Source organism: Prionailurus bengalensis, chromosome C2 (genome assembly GCF_016509475.1).
Source record: "Prionailurus bengalensis isolate Pbe53 chromosome C2, Fcat_Pben_1.1_paternal_pri, whole genome shotgun sequence".
In the NCBI taxonomy this organism is placed as follows: Eukaryota; Metazoa; Chordata; class Mammalia; order Carnivora; family Felidae; genus Prionailurus; species Prionailurus bengalensis.
Genome location: NC_057350.1, coordinates 76633816 through 76653137, shown reverse-complemented (window position 1 = coordinate 76653137; position 19322 = coordinate 76633816). Strand labels below are relative to the sequence as shown.

At 37.6% G+C, this 19322-nt stretch overlaps 1 protein-coding gene across 3 annotated transcripts in view; it reads right to left on the bottom strand.

Annotated features, from left to right (window-relative positions):
- The window catches only part of FGF12 (fibroblast growth factor 12), a 559298-nt gene that overhangs the window by 10954 nt on the left and 529022 nt on the right, over positions 1-19322 (bottom strand). For all 3 annotated transcript variants that reach the window (XM_043594581.1, XM_043594580.1, XM_043594579.1), the window contains one exon: positions 8336-8534. In XM_043594581.1, the coding sequence (XP_043450516.1) occupies positions 8336-8534 (199 nt within the window). The remainder of the gene's footprint in view (positions 1-8335; positions 8535-19322) is intronic.

Here is a 19322-nt window from a genome sequence, read left to right as displayed (position 1 = left end):
GGTTTCCAATTACTATTCTTCTATTATATTCTTTTCATGGGTACCTTTGTTGCAAATGCAGTTATCAGAAATATGCAAGCGTTCTTTGCCACTTTACTAGCTCAGATTCCCTGTTTGTAATTTTTAACATTCAAGAGTCACATTTATATCAATTACAAACTTTTCTTGGGAAACAAACCAAAATAATGCCTTTCTTAAAAGTATGAAAAAAGTGGAATCTCAAAAGTTGCCATTATTTATAAATCAGACAACTGTAAAAAACCAGATGCAGTTACCATCCAGTGGGTCCTCTCCTCCTAAGCAGTGTCCTCACAACCATAGCTAATATTAATTGAGTACTTAATATTATATCTTTATATAATATTAAGATATACTTAATATTCTATCTTAATATTATAAGTATAATATTAAGTATAAGATATACTTAATATATATCTGCACCTTATATACACTATGATTATTTTTAAACACCCAAAAGAGAGATACTTTCATTGGTTAGCTTTGCAACTGAGGAAACTAGAGAACAGAAAGAGTAGTTTGCTGGAAGTATTGCAGGACACCATAGGGCAGAATCAGCATTAAAACTCGTGTGTGATTAGCTCTAGGGTTCCTGCTTTAGGCTTACAGTCAGATAGTTCAATATGTCTGAGAAAAAACAAACACATAAATCTTTCTTGACTGGTCTCAAGTCAAGATCTTGATCCCAGTCCTCATGGGGGTGCTCAGCACTTCCTGGAACCCTACCGCATTTCTCTTGCCAATTTCCTCTCCCATTCTTCCCACGGGATGTTACATCCCTTCACTTAACTCCTCAAACTCTCCTCAGACTCAGGCAATAGGCCTGTCTTCTTTCTTTTCTTTTTTTTTTTTTTTAAATTTTTTTTTCAACGTTTATTTATTTTTGGGACAGAGAGAGACAGAGCATGAATGGGTGAGGGGCAGAGAGAGAGGGAGACACAGAATCGGAAACAGGCTCCAGGCTCTGAGCCATCAGCCCAGAGCCCGACGCGGGGCTCGAACTCACGGACCGCGAGATCGTGACCTGGCTGAAGTCGGACGCTTAACCGACTGCGCCACCCAGGCGCCCCTATTCTTTCTTTTCTTGACTTTCTCTCTCCTTCCTCTCCCTCTCTCTCCTTCACGTTTCCCTTCCTTCCTCCTTTTTTATCAGTAAACCACCTTGTTTTGTATTTCACGTAGAAAGAAGAAGAGGAAGTGTTTGATTTCCACCATGAAAACGACCCACCTGCATATATCTGCTCACACGTGTTCTGGCTCCCTGCTTGTTACAGAGCTTGAACCCTCTCTGCACCTGTCTAAAGTTGGCCCTCCACTTGCCACTTCCATGCTGGAGCCCACTCCCTTTGGTCAGTATAATTCAGTGACCATCTCTCCTCTAATGCCCAAAGTCACTTCTCCCCACATGTTCCCATCAATCTATAAATATGGTGTAATAGCTCTAAGCAAACAAGCCAATAAACCCCACTGTAACTCGCATATTTCTATTCAGCTACTGCTTCCTATTTCTCTGCTCCTCTTTTACAGCAGAGCTCCTCCAAAGTGTGACTTAATATTACTTTCTTCTTTTCTTTACCTCCTGTGATAACTTGAATCCACTCTAATTAGGCTTATTCTGCTACACCACTGAAATCACTTGCCAAGTCACTGTTGCCTGTATGTTATATACCCATTGGTCAAGCCTCCAGCAGCTTATGGGATCCTCTGGCAGTCTTTGATAGATAACAGCTGTGGTCATAGTTTTGCCTCTTTCTAACTATACGAACCTGGGTTAGCTAGTTAACCTCTGTTAAACTCAGTTTCCTCATGTTTAAAATTGGGATGATAATCTTAACCTTCATACTCTCAAAGTGTTAGTGACTATCAATTGATACTCAATTGATCAATACAAGATCGATCATTTGTGGTTAGGGAAGCCTGCTGAAAATAACAACGAGCCACACAAATGGCATATAAGGCAGTACAGCTGCTACTAATTATTACTTATATTACTGCTGGATTCCTGAAAATTATTTATAAAGTGAGAGTTGTTGTAATTATGGAGAGAACTAGGTGGAAATCTTTGAGGGTCAGTATGGTTCTATAAGGGAGATTGGAAAACCTGTGTGGAAGGCAATTGTAGTTGCTGACAAATTATTTCCAAATGGAAGCAATACAACTCCAGTTTCTGATAAAGTTCACAAATGACACTCTATAAAGAACCCCCATCCTACATCAGTTTCTATCAAAGAAGGATGAAATATGACTAATCTTCTTATTACTACCAATTTAATTGAATTTTCCTTGGCCCTCTGTAATTTCTAAGAAGTGGAAAGGTTAGATTGCTCTGTCAGTTAATGTACCATTAAAGATATTTAATTGTCTTAATAGCAGATCATGGAAGGGTGTGAGCAATTAACATGAAGCAATTTCACACCTTAATTAACGTCACATGGGATCCCTTTGGAACTGGAGAAGAATTCTAAGCGCTGGTTCAGAAGCGATGTATTGCCAAAGGAACTCACCCAGCACACTGTAAATATTTATTATAAAGACTTAAGAGACATTGTGAACACAAAGATCTATATCTTCATGTGTAAAGAGATCAGAAGCAACATTTGTGTGCAGGAGAGAGATAGATATGGAAGAAGAATGTGTCAGGGAGAGGCAGGAGGGTTTTATTAAAGACTAAATTCAAAGCCAGGAAAATGCTGCTTTGAAGGAGTCATACTGGTTTGGGGGAAGAAGGTGTCACAGGCTGGCAGGGATCCAAAACTCAAAAGGTAGAGAGAGAGAGAGAGAGAGAGAGAGAGAGAAATTACAGCTATTGTCTTTGCTATAATTAAAACAATCAGGGGCATCAGCGGTACCCTTTGTTCCTCCATCTTTCTTTGTCTTTTAGTATGGTTGGGTCTAAAAGAGGATTTTGGAAAACACAGCAGTTTTCTTTCCAGGCAATTGAAATAAAAATGTCAAAATCATTTTGCTATTAGTATTCTCCCAATTAGAGGTCTAAAGCATTAGGACCCCTGATTTGTTCAGTTCTTTGGTACCCCATTATAGAGTTCTTGAAGAGATTATTTTCCCTCCAAATTTCAACTTTCACTGTCTCTAATCCCTTTATGAATACCACATCTCACAGCATTTACCCAGTACATAACCCAATAACACTATGTCCAGTTTCTGAGAGAAAATGAAAAAGACACTTTGCATTGATCTGACAGATTTGGGATATCCAGCTTTCTTACAATGTCTAATCTTCATATTATTCCTATGAAACAGATGGCATTTATAATCAACTTCATCTTCAGAGATCACTGAGGTTTAAGAGGGCAAATCATTTTCTCAAAATTTCTTAGAAAATCATTGGCAAAATTTTGATCAGAAGAATTAGACATTTATTCTTGATTAATTGATTTCTACTAGGTTATTTTTTTCTCAGTGTTGACATAGTGCGATAATTGGTGTTACCTCTAACTTACTCTGTATACTAATTTAACTCAGCACTAAAATACAGCCATCTTTAAAAATTTTTTTTAATGTTTTTTTATTTATTTTTGAGACAGAGAGAGACAGAGCAGGAACGGGGGAGGGGCAGAGAGAGAGGGAGACACAGAATTGGAAGCAGGCTCCAGGCTCTGAGCCATCCACCCAGAGCCCGACGCGGAGCTCGAGCTCACAGACCTCGAGATCGTGACCTGAGCCGAAGTCGGACGCTTAACCGACTGAGCCACCCAGGCGCCCCATTACAGCCATCTTAATAGCAGTAGGAAATGGCAAAATGTGACATGTTTGATATATTTAATTCCATGGTGTCAGAGTGACAGTTTACTCTGTTAGTCCAATATACTGATCACAATAATTTGAATAAATTTAAATAATTGCCTTTGGACATCTAGATTTAACCCAAATAAGCCTTGAATCACCAAATTCAGTTTAGGACACTAAGTCTTGATCCTGGTTGCCATCATAATCACTTGGACAATAAAATCAGAACAACTCTGGAGACTTGGCCTGAGAATTTATAGCTTTTTGAACACTTCAGATGGTTCAGATACTCATGTTTGGGAAACACTGATCTACATTATACTTCTGGCACTTAAATCAGGTTCTATTAGCTTAAGTCAACAGTTATAACAGGAAAAACGGATAATTTTACCTGTGTGTGTGTCTGTTAGTCTTGTCTCCCCACTTGAAAATACATTGGTGGAAATCAGCAAATGTTCCTTTATTTCCAGTTTAATATTTCTGTTGCAATGATTCTCAGTTGATATTTACTAATTTTACTTGAGAAACATATTTCTCTCTCCAGGATTAAGTTCATGAAGCTCAAACCTTTGGAAATGCACACATTGTTTTCAGGAGGAAGGAACTAGATTCTGAATGCCAACCACCTGCAGGAGCTGAGTAATGAGCTTCTTGGAGGAGGGAGGAGAAAAGGAGGAGATTGTATCTTGCTCTTTGTCAATGAGTATTTGGCTGCTGTATCTAAAGCTAAAGGGGGAGGTTACCACCAAGACAATTTAAATCTGGGGGAGTTACTTATCTGTTGTGTGAACAATGCTCTGAAAGGGCAAAATTGGGAATCATGAGGCCTATGCTGTTGTCTTAAATTCCAGGGGAGGGGACCCACGTAAAGTAAAGGTTGACGTGCAAGTGTACATATAATGGGTTTAAATATCAAGTCCATCCATCTGTCTGAACAGACACCCTTGCAACCCTTCATTAACACCGCCTGTGTTGTAAACGAAGGGTGGAGAGTGAGGCCATGATGGGAAAGGGGCTGGTGGGTAATTATTATCATGTAATCAGTGTGGGATTTAAAGATCCTGGGACTGGCAGAGTTTAATTTTGGGAATCATGACATTCAAAATGATATCATCATCAGGAAGTGGGGAAAAGACAGAGCTATTTGAAAAACAAAACAAACCTCCTCTGACTTTTCCTCTATCAGTGGCCAATTCCCTTCCTAAAAGGACATTTACAGTCCATAGTACTGGACTCTGTTGGTAACCATACAGTGGTAGGTTTACAGCTTTACAAAAATTCCTTTAAAACCTAAAAATAACTAACAACCTTTCTGGTTAGCCATCAATATGGACAGCCTCTTATGAAGCCATCATTTTCTTTCTTTTCTGAAAGTGTCTTCTAGTTATGTGCTTTATAACCGATGTATGGAAGAATTTACCGAAGACTTTCTTTACAATGAGTTACGGCTTAGAATGTTTTTCATCCTACTGCTTCCAAAAAAACCCCAAAAAACAAAAAGCAAAAAATAAAACAAAATCACAAATCATCCATTATGGAAATAGCTCATAAAATTGTACTTTTTTCATTCAATAATTCAATAAAGGAAATGTGTTTAGAATCATTTTGTTTATAAGTCCTAAGCTAGGTTCCATGAAGGAACATGGGTTTACAATTAAGGTCTTATAAAGACTGCACAGAATGTCATTGTCAAAGAACTTTAGGAATCAGCTGCTCCAAATTTTTTTTTTGCAGAGTAGGAAATGGAGCCTGTTAAAATTAAGCAAAAAAAAAAAAAAAAAAAAAAAATGATGTATTCTCAATTCTTTCTTGCCTAGTTTTAGCATGGCATTCCCATAACTATCCTATCTGATTATCTACCAATACGAGTTTATCTCATCATATCATGTATACCTTTCTCCATTTTGCATGGTTTGGAGCTAGCTTACCGTTCAAGCTGTGCCATGGTATATAACATTTCTGCTTTGCTATCACTGACTTTTCTAAGTATTAGCATATCCATAGGCTTCCTTCAGATTAAAGGGCAGTAGAGTACAGGGAATAGATGTATAGGTTTCGACAGTAGGCTTCCTAGACTGCAGTCTCAGTTCTGTATTTTTTTTTTCAACGTTTATTTATTTTTTTGGGACGGAAGGAGACAGAGCATGAACGGGGGAAGGGCAGAGAGAGAGGGAGACACAGAATCGGAAACAGGCTCCAGGCTCCGAGCCATCAGCCCAGAGCCTGACGCGGGGCTCGAACTCACGGACCGCGAGATCGTGACCTGGCTGAAGTCGGACGCTTAACCGACTGCGCCACCCAGGCGCCCCCTCAGTTCTGTATTTATCTAGCCCTGTGATTGGACAGGGCTCACTAACTTTGTTATTGAAATATTAGTTTCTTCATCTATAAAATGAGGGTAATAACATAAAGCTGTTGTGAGGTTTAATGAATGTAACATATACAACCTGCCTAGCAAACGATAAATTGCACATAGATGCAGTAAGACTAGTAATCGTAGTAATAAAGTGGTGGCATGAACAGTTTGGGGATCCTAGTGAGGAGAAAGAAATTCTCACTGCACAGTTCTTGATGCCTAACAAAACCTCCGGTGTACATATCTTTGATAATAATGGTTATTACATAATTATATCATTTGATATTATAAAGCACAGCTGCATGAAGAATCATTGGGAAAGCATTCTTATTTTTGCATCATAACAGTGGTATCAAATTACAAACGAGGTATGGGTGGCACCTGTGTGGCTTGGTCAATTACGCATCCCACTCTTGATCTTGGCTCAGGTCATGATCTCAGTTTGTGAGTTCCAGCTCTGCGTCCAGCTCTGCGCTGACAGCTCAGAGCCTGCTTGGGATTCTGTCTCTCCTTCTCTCTGCCCCTCCCCCGCTTGCTCTTTCTCTGTCTCACTCTCTCAAAATAAATAACTACAATTTAAAATAAAAACCAAACTAGGTATGGGAGAACTGATCAATTTCATGTGTCTGTCAACAATATTTAGAACATGAAGAGCTCCATGAATCTGAAAAGCCTTTTATTTCTAAGCAGCAAGTATATTCTCGATTAAAAAAGGAGAGAAGCGAATGGAATACATTTATTCAAAAGCATTTGCCAGGGTCTTATTATGCTATGCTGAGGTTCCATTTCAGACTTCAGACTGCAAGCAATTTCATCCATCTTCACAGAGATGTAGTGCTTGCTTGCTGGAGTCAGAATGCCTTGGCTTGGACTCTGCCTCTGGGCAAAAAAACTACACATGTCCCCAAACAGTGAAAAAGGAGTATAAGAAGGAAAGTTCTGTTTTGTGTAGTTAAAAGTACAAAGTGTGAGAAGAGTTTTGAGCAGGACCAGGGACATTTTCCCCCAGTGCTTTGAACACAGTATCGATTGAACAAATGTTTGTTGACTGTTACAGTCATAGGTACTATGCAGCAGACATTGTGACCCTACACTGCTTGACCTGACCATATCTTGTAGATAGGGCATTGAAAGCCTGGCTAAGTTACAGAATTGCAATGCACTGCCTCAGCCTCCTCATTTTCTCAGACAAGAAGGCTGAACTAATTCTTTTAATGACTAATAATGTGACTTTTAGAAAGGAATGTTATTGGTAAACGTCTAGGTCACTGCTATTTTCTTAGGCTGTATTAAAAAGCTTGGCTGACGGGGCGCCTGGGTGGCGCAGTCGGTTGGGCGTCCGACTTCAGCCAGGTCACGATCTCTCGGTCCGTGAGTTCGAGCCCCGCGTCGGGCTCTGGGCTGATGGCTCAGAGCCTGGAGCCTGTTTCCGATTCTGTGTCTCCCTCTCTCTCTGCCCCTCCCCCGTTCATGCTCTGTCTCTCTCTGTCCCAAAAATAAATAAACGTTGAAAAAAAAAAAAGAGTTTAAAAAAAAAAAAAAAAGCTTGGCTGAATTCAGTAAAAAAGTGTTTACCTCAATGGTATATCTCATCTTACCTAAGGAACAAGTCACCAAAAATGGTGACCTAGCATAAAATTATTTATTCCACCAACCAATTTGAAATAAGTGAACAATATATTAAATGATCATGAGAAAGGAGGTTATAGCCTCAACTGAGAAGGATAAAATTGAACATTGTAAATATTTATTGATCACAGTAGATAGAACACTCCTTTCCTTAGAAAATACAAAGAAAAATTAATACATCATATTGTTAGATCTGTTTAGAAAGATGTATAGATTAGGATACAAACATATTTCTAAAGGCTTTTTGCAAACTTTACAGCACTATCATAGCATGATTGGTTTTTCAAGAATGTAGCTTGAGAAATCATTGTGTTCACCAAAGAAGGAAATTACCTGCCAAATGGTAGCTAGCACTATTTTTTTCTACTTGGAGGAATTTTCTAGCTTCTATAGTCAAGCAGTTTTTAAAATAAATGCCAAGCATTTGTAACAGATTTTTTTTAAGGAAGAGGTACCACTGTGTTTTCTGAAACTTTGTTTGGATCTGTTGCATTCCAAGCAAACTCCACTGAGCAAGGGATAAAGAACCAAATTGTCATCAACACACAGATCAGGGTCTAAAAAGAAAAGAAGTTCATTTCATACCTTCAATAGGTTTTGGTACAAAATGTGATGAAGGCTTGGTTTTCTTCACTCTGTTTCCCTTCATAATTTGACCTTCTTTATTGAGTCCTAGAAACCATGCTCGGCCTGATTCCTGCTGACGATACAGTGTAGAAGAATAAATCACATAGTAGTTTTCAAATACAGATTCCTTAAATTTGCATTCTGGAGTGAAAACATCCTGCAGAAGAAAAGGAGATACAAAAGAAAGGACGGATTTAAAAAGTTAACTAGCATATGCTTAAATGCAATGAACCTGGAATATAGGTTCTCTGTTAAGAACAAATCAGAGGCAATAGCACATAATTTCTGATAGTACTTGGTTATAAAGATTCATCATACAAAATCAAGAGGCAAGATTTCCTTTCTTTTTAAAAAAATTTTTAGAAAGTTTATTTATTTTGAGAGAGAGAATCCCAAACAGGCTTTGTGCTGTCAGCACAGAGCCTGATGTGGGGCTCAATCTCATAACCCTGAGATCATGACCTGAGCTGAAATCAAGAGTTAGACACTTAACCAACCACGCCACCCAGGCATCCCAAGATTTCCTTTCTAGACAAACTTTCCTTCACAGACAACTATTCAGGTTTGAATCACCCATTGGGCTAACATCATTCAAAGCTGTGCCCAGATCTGGTGCCAGTAAAATCTTTTATAAATTTAAGAGAATGACTATTGCACATTTTAGTGATCCTTATCATATAAAATGTATCTCTGGGAATCAAAATCAAACACAACCACAGCACCCGCAGGCTCATAGGTACACATTTGTGTACCTTATATGTACACAAATTTACTATGCAGTCAAAACTTGTTGCATTAAATCACCAGTACACTAACTCTTTGCTTAATGTCAGTAACTTTCCCTTTCATCTCTGTAACATTTTTTAAATTTAGTAATTGAAATTTCAGGTATAAAAACAAAACACCCAGAGATAAGCAGTAGAAAAAAATATTACCACTACACTGTGTGATCTTCAGTGAAACATAGAATAAAAGTTGAATTCAAGATGGAATCTTAAATATCTTCTATTTCAACATCATAATTAGTAAGTGATATAGCCAAAATGTTATATGATTAATTCAGAGTTACACCAAAAAAAAAAATTACTGTACCAATGCCAGAACTCACATTTATTGCTTTTAGAATCGCTGCCTCTCAAAATCACCTTTTCTGCCTGAGTCTTGTTTAGTGACTTACAATGAAATTTTATAACCAATACAATAAAATCAAATCCTAACATGTCAAATGGACAAAATATATTCTATGGAGAGAAGAAATTCCTCCCCTTCTAATATAAGCAGAAGAAAAACAATTGTGATAACATCTTCTTTAGCTATATGTAAATAAGAATCCTATATGCAAAACAGATTCACAATCATTCCTGCTGCCTTTGTGATGTGCTGGAAGAATCTCTTCCTTGTAACCCTTTAAGTGTAAGGCCCCAATGGTTTCATGCAGTTACACCTGTAGTTAAGTGACTGAGGAATATGTGGGACTAAAGCTGCGTGAAATCATGTCCTTCTAGGTGATAGACTAGTCCCCTAGCTTCCTTTGCAGAAAACTACAGTGACATGTCGATGGGTGCTGGTGAAGGCCTTCAGTGACAAAAAAGACAATGGTTAAGACGCTTTCTTAATTTAAAATGGTTCTAAAATTACAGAGCAAAAAGGTGAGACTACAAAGATGGGAAGGGAAATGGAAAGGTGGTTGTAAACATTATGTATGTGTATATGTGTAATCTACACATACATAATATAGATAGATAATATATATTATTGACATATATTTATAATATTTATATGCATATCTATTTATACTATATTGATAATAACACTATAATGCCATAGGACACTCTCAATTTTAAGTAAACGTACTGGCTTAAGAATCAGAGAAACGAAAGACAAAGACCACTTCACATCTGCTACAATGGGTGTAATAAAAAAGATGGATCATAAAAAGTACTGGTGAGGATGTGAAGAAACTACAGCCCTCATCTACTGCTGGTGGGGATGCAAACAATGCAGCAGCTGTGGAAATCAGTTTGGCAGGTCTGCAAAAAAGTTAAGCATGCAATCACCATATGATCCAGCCATTCTACTTCTAGGTACATATCTAGGAGAGATGGACACTCACGTCTACACAGAAACTGGTACACAGATCTTCACAGCAGCATTATGCATAATGTGGAAGCAACTCAAATATCTATCAATGAATGAATGCAAAACAGGATGTGGTACATCCATACAATGGGATATTATTCAGCCACAAAAAAGAGTGGAGTACTGATTCATGTGACAATATGGATGAACCTCAAAAACATTATGCTAGGTGAAAGAAGCTGACAGAACAGGCCATATGTTGTATGATTCCATTTATATGAAATATCCAGAATAGGCAAATCCAGACACAAAAAATTAGATTAGTGGTTGCCGAGAGCTGGGGGTCAGGTAAATGAGAAGAAAGGAATTTTGTATGTTTGTTTTTGTTTTGTTTTTGTCTTTTTTGGAGGGAGATGGAAATATCTTGATATTAGATTAGATAGAAGTGATGGCTGCTGATTTGAGACTAGCCATCATACAACCTCATAAAACCCACTTCCATCAAAGATAATTACTACATTGTCTTGTATACATGATTAAAAATAACAGTTTGATTGAGTAAATGATGAATTACGAGGTTTCTGTTTGGTTTTGCAATTGTTTAAAGTCTGTTCTTGAAACAGTAAAAGTCCAGGATATTGGGCAGGAACATGAGCCAGGAATAGCATTAGGCAGGGACTGGGTCTTGAACTTCTGAGCTGGTGAAGGGGGATCCCAGACACAGCACTCAGGTCCGAATGAGAGATGAAAAGTTGGGGTGCTGGGGTGGATCAGTTGGTTAAGCATCCGACTTCAGCTCAGGTCATGATCTCACAGTTCAAGAGTTCGAGCCCGATTTTGGGCTCTATGTTGACAGCTCAGAGCCTGGAGCCTGCTTCAAATTCTGTGTGTATCTCTCTTTCTGCACCTACCCCTCTCGTGCTCTCTCTCTCTCTCTCTCTCTCTCTCACTTTCTTTATCTCTCTCTCTCTCTAAAAAATAAACATTAAAAAAAAGAAACGGAAAATCAAGTGGAGTATCCCATTTAATGTCATTCCAAGGGGGCTACAGAGTCAGAGTTCAGAAATAAGGCAACTAATACCTGGCTAGGGCAAAACATTTCAGGTGGAAAAAAATGTCAGAAGCTTAGTGTAGGCACTTCTAGAAATAGTGATGGAAACAAGAACACTGAGCAAACTTGGACAATCATTCTAAGTGCAACCTTTACACTATTTATATAATTTCAACATAAATACGAAGTTGTACATTTAAAAATTTACAATACAGTTGCTATTATCATTCTTTTAGTTTTTTTAAAGTTTATTTATTTTGAGAGAGTGAGAGAGACACAGAGAGACAGAGAGTGTGAGAGGGAGAGGGGCAGAGAGAGGCAGAGAGAGAATCCCAAGCAGGTTCCACACTTTCAGTGCAGAGCCTGATACAGGGCCCCATCCCACAAACCGTAAGATCATGATCTGAGCCCAAATCAAGAATCAGACACTTAACCTACCCAACCACCCAGGTGCCCAAATTGTGTAATGAGAAATGAAATGTCCAGCTAGTTAGAATAAGAAAATCAGAATTTTGCTTCTGGATCCATACCTACTCGATGTGAGACTTTAGGTAAGTGATTAATCTTTGAATTTTACATATGCAACTATAAATTATTTTAAGGAAAGTAAGACGAAGGATGTGGAAGCATGTTGTAAGCTTTCAGAATTTACAAAAATTCCAACTCATTATTCTTCTTCAGTTTTTATTTATAGCAAGAAAAATACAATCATGTAACTAGACACTTAATTCTGTGTTTTTGTCATAGAAGTTTATATCTGCTGCAGCATCCAGGGCCCTAGGCTATAAGTTAAGCTTTATTCTGCATATATTACTTCCACCATAGCTAAAACAAATTACACATACATACTTGTTTAAAAAAAATTATCTAGGGGCGTCTGTTAAGTGTCTAACATTGGCTCAGGTCATGATTTCAAAGTTTGTGAGTTCAAGCCCTGCCTCACGCTCTCTGCTGTCAGCACACAGCCCGCTTCAGATCCTCTGTCCCCCTCTCTCTGCCCCTCTCCCACTTGCTGTCTCTCTCAAAATAAATAAACAAATAAACTTTAAAAACATTAGCTAAAGCTTTCAGCAAACACTGGGGTAGTCACAGACATTCAGAAGAGGATCTGAGGTTAAAAAGCAAGTGGGTTCACAACGACAATAAATCTAATGTGTAGTGGAGACGAATAGACTTCAGAGCTAAAGGTGATAAAATCCTGGATTACCTTAATCCAGTGCATCTAATTAAAGCAGAGCAATGAACAAGTATAAAAAGGAGGATTTTTTCCATCTTTGAAAGATTAAACAGTCATATTGCAACTCATAAATTGTGTTCATATCTATTATCCTGAGCAATCAGTTCAATGTAGGTACATAGCAAGACTTGTAGAAATATTTGTTGATGAAATAGAAACATCTCCACATGTGCATCATGTATACAGATATGTGAAATGCTTCATTTCTATGTTTATTTTCCACATTCATTATACAGAACCTTTCCAAATCCTACAAAAACAAACAAAAAAAGTTAAAAAAAATCTTTCCAAATCTTTTTTTTTTAATTTTTTTTAACGTTTATTTATTTTTGAGACAGAGAGAGACAGAGCATGAACAGGGGAGGGACAGAGAGGGAGACACAGAATCTGAAACAGGCTCCAGGCCCTGAGCTGTCAGCACAGAGCCTGACGCGGGGCCCGAACTCACAGACCATGAGATCATGACCTGAGCTGAAGTCGGACGCTCAACCGACCAAGCCACCCAGGCGCCCCAAAATCTTTCCAAATATTAAGTGTATTCAACTTCAGCTGACCTGGATTTCACTGGAATATGAATACGACCTTTGATAGCTCCAAAATTACTTTTGATCACTCATTCTTTTAGTAGAATTTACAACGAAAAACAACTGATGTTTTTGTTCTAGCATTGTACAAGCCACTATGTGACCAGTTCTATTTCACATTTCAAATACCTATTCACTCTTGCCTTGTCCTAGAAAATTAAGAATACCTGCCCATTTCAATCCAGATGACAAGGAATGTTGGAACACCACTTAAACCCAGGCCAACCGTTCAGGATTCCTTTCAGCCTCTCCCCACTTCATTTGATTCTTACCTATTCTCTATACAATTTCTCTCTCTGATCCCCAATCTCATAGTTTCACACTCTACCGTGATCGCTCTTCAATAGTGAATTTCTTCCTTACTCTTCTCTCTGCATTGATATCCTGCACAGATTCAGGCTTCTCCCCTCCAGTCTTAGCATCTGCCATTGCCCAGGATGAGGCCTTTCCTCCTCGGTCAGCCTATAACTGTGCCAGCCTTGGCCCCTCTCACCTTCATTTGAATGGCCCCTCTCACCTCCTTTATATATAAATACCATAAGGAACAAGGAGACAGAAACTGAGGATATTTGATGGTTAAAATGTTATATTTTTTTCATGGTTGGCTATAATTGCCAATTGTGTTTTTATCATATCCAAATTCCTTGACATGCCCATACTTTCCTGTCCTCAAATTGTACTTTCCTCAGGTTGTTCTATTTCTCTATCCAATGGAACCATGACAAATGCTTTTCTCAGTCATTATAGGTAATTGTGAACTTTCCCTCATTTAGTTTCTTATAGAATAGCTTTTTTTTTGTACTATTTAATGCACTTTGCCTCTTGTATTGTGTTTTTTCTTGTTCCTATCCTAGACATTCTGAGCTTTGCTCCAAAACCATGTTCCTCATCAATGCTTATTATGAAGCCCAGCATACTCAGCATTCAATTTATTCTTGATGAATTAAAGAAAAATATTCTAAGGAAACAGCAAAGACTGTGTGATAAAACGGAATTGAATGACAGTATTGACTCTGTTTCTCTAGTTGTATGGTCTTGGGCATACCACTTAATTTTGATAAATCTTTGGTTTTTTTAAATTTTTTGTAACATTTATTCATTTTTGAGAGTGAGAGAGACAGAGCATGAGTGGGGGAGGCACAGAGAGAGAGGGAGACACAGAATCAGAAGCAGGATCCAGGCTCCGAGCTGTCAGCTGTCAGCTGTCAGCTGTCAGGGCCTGACACGGGGCTTGAACTTACGGACTGTAAGATCATGACCTGATCCGAAGTCGGACGCTCAACTGCCTGAGCCACCCAGGCACCCTGATAAATCTTTGTTTTACCATGAATAAAGTGGGGCAATAATTATCATATTAAAACATTTGGTAAAGACACTTAAGATCTGCATTTTTAGTAAATTTCAACTATAGAAAACAATATTGTTGACTTGAGTCACATGGTTGTACATTAGCTCTCCAGAACTTATTCATCTTGTATAACTAAAATTTTGAACCCCTTGACCAACATGTCCCCATTTCTCTTCCCAGCCCCTGTATCCATGATTATACTTTCTGCTTCTACAAGTTTATTCAAAATTCCACATATAGGCTAAAATGAACAAGTCAGGAGACTATAGATGCTGGAGAGGATATGGAGAAATGGGAACCCTCTTGCACTGTTGGTGGGAATGCAAACTGGTACAGCCACTCTGGAAAACAGTGTGAAGGTTCCTCAAAAAATTAAAAATAGACCTACCTTATGACCCTGCAGTAGCACTGCTAGGAATTTACCCAAGGGATACAGGAGTGCTGATGCATAGGGGCACTTGTACCCCAATGTTTATAGCAGTACTTTCAACAATAGCCAAATTGTGGAAAGAGCCTAAATGTCCATCAACTGATGAATGGATACAGAAGTTGTGGTTTATATACACAATGGAATACTACATGGCAATGAGAAAGAATGAAATACGGCCTTTTGTAGCAATGTGGATGGAACTGGAGAGTGTTATGCTAAGTGAAATAAGTCATACAGAGAAAGACAGATACCATATGCTTTCACTCTTTTGTGGATCCTGAGAAACTTAGCAGAACATCATGGGGGAGAGGAAGGGGGAAAAAAAAAAGAGGTTAGAGAGGGAGGGAGCCAAAACATGAGACTCTCAAAAACTGAGAATAAACTGAGGGTTGATGGGGAGTGGGAGGGAGGGGAGGGTGGGTGATGGGTATTGAGGAGGGCACTTGTTGGGATGAGCACTGGGTGTTGTATGGAAACCAATTTGACAATAAATTTCGTATTTAAAAAAATAAAAACAAACACAAAATTCCACACATAAGTAAGATTAAGCAGAGCTTATCTTTTTGCATATAGTTTATTTCACTTAATTTAATGTCCACCAGCTTCATCTATGATTTTGCAAATGGCAGGATTTAAGGCTAACATCCTGCTATATATGTATTAGTGCTAGTTTTCTTTACCTGTCAACCACCAACAGATACTAAGGTCGTTTCCCTAACTTGGCTATTGTGAAAAACGCTAAAATGAAGATGGATATATAGATATTTCTTGAAGATCCTGATTTCATTTCCTTTGGATATATTCCCTAGTAGGACTGGTTGTTGGACCATAAAGTAGTGTTAGAACCACACACACAAAGAAAGAAGAAAGAAAGAAAGAAAGAAAGAAGAAAAAAGACAGACATTATGCAAGGTGATGGATATGTTAATTAGCTTACTTGTTGTGAATATCTCACAATCTTATATACATTCTCAATTGTTAATTGTACCTCAAAAAAGCTGGAAAAAAATCCAGCATGGGTTATATTCAAACACAACTGAAATAAAAAGATAGATAATGCCAAGTGTTGACAAAGATGTGGAACACGTGGACTTCTTATACATAAATGATAGGAGAATAAATTGGTAAAAAAAAAAACATTTTGGAAACTGGGCGGTGTTTGTAAATATAAGTATATCCTATGATCCAGTAATTCTATTCCTGGATTTATACACCAATGAAACCTCTCTCTCTCTTGCTCTCTCTCTCTCTCCCAGAAGACATATACAAGAATGCTCATAGAAACACTATTTATAATAGTCCCCAAATGAAAACAACCCAAATGGTCATCAATAGCAGAATGGATATGTAGTACATTCAGATAATCACACAATACTACAAAACAGTGAGAATAAACAAAATACAACTGTAAGCAGTAATATGGATGATTCTCACCATCATAATGTGGAGCAAAAGAAGCCGAACAAAAATAACTGCTACACACACTGTATGATTCTATTTACATAAAGCTCAAAAGCAGGTGAAACTAATGTATTGTGATAGAACACAGGATAGTGTTCAGCGAGGGTAGTTACTGGAATGAAGGAGAGGGAGGACTCTGGGATGTTGGGAATGGCCTACCTCTTGGTCTGGGAGCTGGTTACATGAGTGTGTTCACTTTAGGAAAATTAACTGAGCTCTGTTATAATTTGCACACTCTCCATGTATGTTATTTGTTTTCTTTTTTGATTTTTTAAATGTTTATTTTTGACAGAGAGAGAGAGATTGACAGTGTGTGAGCAGAGGAGGGGCAGAGAGAGAGGGAGACACAGAATCTGAAGCAGGCTGTCAGCACAGAGCCCGATGCAGGGCTCAAACCCACGAACCGTGAGATCATGACCTGAGCCAAAGTCGGTCACCTAACCGACTGTGCCACCCATGTGCCCCATGTATGTTATTTGTTAATAAAAAAGCTATAGAAGGGTAAAAATGTGGCAAAGATTAAGTAAAATGACAAATGTTACTTTCCTAAAACTTTGCCCTCTTTCAAAATCAAGTTTTTTCCACATAATTAGCTAACATATAATGCATGACAATTTTATACCAATAACAATCATTCATTCATAGGTTGTGGACAAATTTTGTTCAAGATGAAAAAATAACACCTTGGGATCATGTAATTTATTCAAGAAAAAATGTTTTCCCTCCAACTCACTTATTCTACTTCGCACTTTTTATTATAGGCCATTATATAATGCACACACTTACATGTTTTATTTAAATACTGCTTGTAAAACTGCCCAGGTTCAAAGTAACCATTTGCAAGTTCTTATGATAATAATAATAATAAATATAAAATGAACAGAATAGAAAAATACTATTACTCATAACACGTGAATAAATGCGCAATAAATATTCTCTGAAAAATCATTTGGATTCTCTAAATTTCTGGCTTATTATCCACTAAACAATTTTCCACATTGTCAAACTAACCTTTGGCAAATCAGTTAACCTGTCTGAATCTCAACTTCCTCTACTATGAACTGAAGATACATTTGCTACAGACTCATGGAGCTATAATGATCAAATTACATAACACATGTACAAGCTCTCTGATACCTATAAAGACCTACACAATCATTTGAAAGTACTTATTTTACATAGAAGACTTGACACCATAACCTTAAAAGTCACTACATTTTAGAGCGATATCACTCACAACTGCTTTTCCTCCTAGTAGCTTTACTTGCAAAATGTATGCTTCCCAACTGAAGCAGGAAGACAACTTGAATAATCCTGTATGGTTAATATAATTAAGTGGCAGTGCAATTACAATTTATCTTCGTCCCATGCCTTATAGATTCCCATTTCCTCCTTACTGCTTTAGCTACCATGCTCCATGGGATGAATGTGCAATGGATGAACGAACATTCATAGCACTGCAGCCACTGGTCTCCTTGCCATTTCTCAAAACAACAAGGAGAGCCCATTTCGAGTCCTTCCCAATTGGTATCCTCTGTTCTTGAAAACATCTTCAATAACATATTAACACGGCTTGATCTCTCATTTCATTCAGGTCACTGCTCAGATGTGACTATCTCAGAGAGCTCTCCTGACTACCTTGCATAATTCAGCACCTCCTCCTCACTTTCTAATCCTTTATCTTGCTGCTTTTTCCTCCATAACTTAACACTAGTTGGCATGATATTACATATGGATTAAGCTCCATGAAAGCAAGCACCATGATTGTTAATTTCCCTCATATTCTCCATAGTTGATGGAATTAAAAACAATCTACTCTGAATCAAAATAATTTGCTGGAAAAAAAAAACTTCATGAAACCTAGATTTTTATTCCTGTACATGTGTAATTTGTGTTCAAATTTGGAAGATCACTTTGTCTTAAATTCCCTGTTCCCCTAAGCATAAAGAGAATTTTGTTGGACTAAGTGATCTCAAATGTCCCTTTTGATTTAAACTTTCCATAGCTTTAGCGTTCATATTCAATAGTTAAATAATTTCTTGAAATTAAGGAGTCTGCATAAAATATTTGTATTTAAAAACAGTGCTTATCTACCAAAAATTGTGGTACTATATCACTATTAAGAAAACATAATAGGAAATGTAATCAGAGGAAAAAAAAACCTGCCTATTATATAAGTAGTTATGACTAATGACTTTATGATATGTAAAAATTACTAATTTTTGAAACATACTAAATACAAAGGGCCTTCTCATTTTGTTTTTTTTTTTTCCATTCCAATTAGAAACCAAAATCTAAACTCTTTTTAATGCACAAAAGCATCTCCCTTATTTGCTGTGCTTTTTACTAGGTTGTATAGAAGGAAGAAAGAAATTAAAAAACATGATGATTCTTGCAACACAATTTATGTCCAACAACTCCAGAGGTAAATACTTCCTTTGGTTATAACTCCAGAGGTAGATACTTCCTTTGAATATTTGGATGTGAAGCTCCTGGTTGGCTAACTTTCTTAATGGCTTTTAGATGTATAGAATTTGAAGATCCTTGGTGTATTAGCAGCTGCTTTGCCAAGTGCATTGTCAGACATAATGATATTAAGTCAAGCAAGAGAACTTTTGTTTTCCATCCTGACAAGAGGCAAAGAAAATGCTAAAATGCATTATCTCAAATGAAGCATTTTTTTTAAACTGAGTTGCTTTGACTAGAACAAATCTAATTTTATAACTTAAAGAAAAAACCTCAACAGATATGGAAT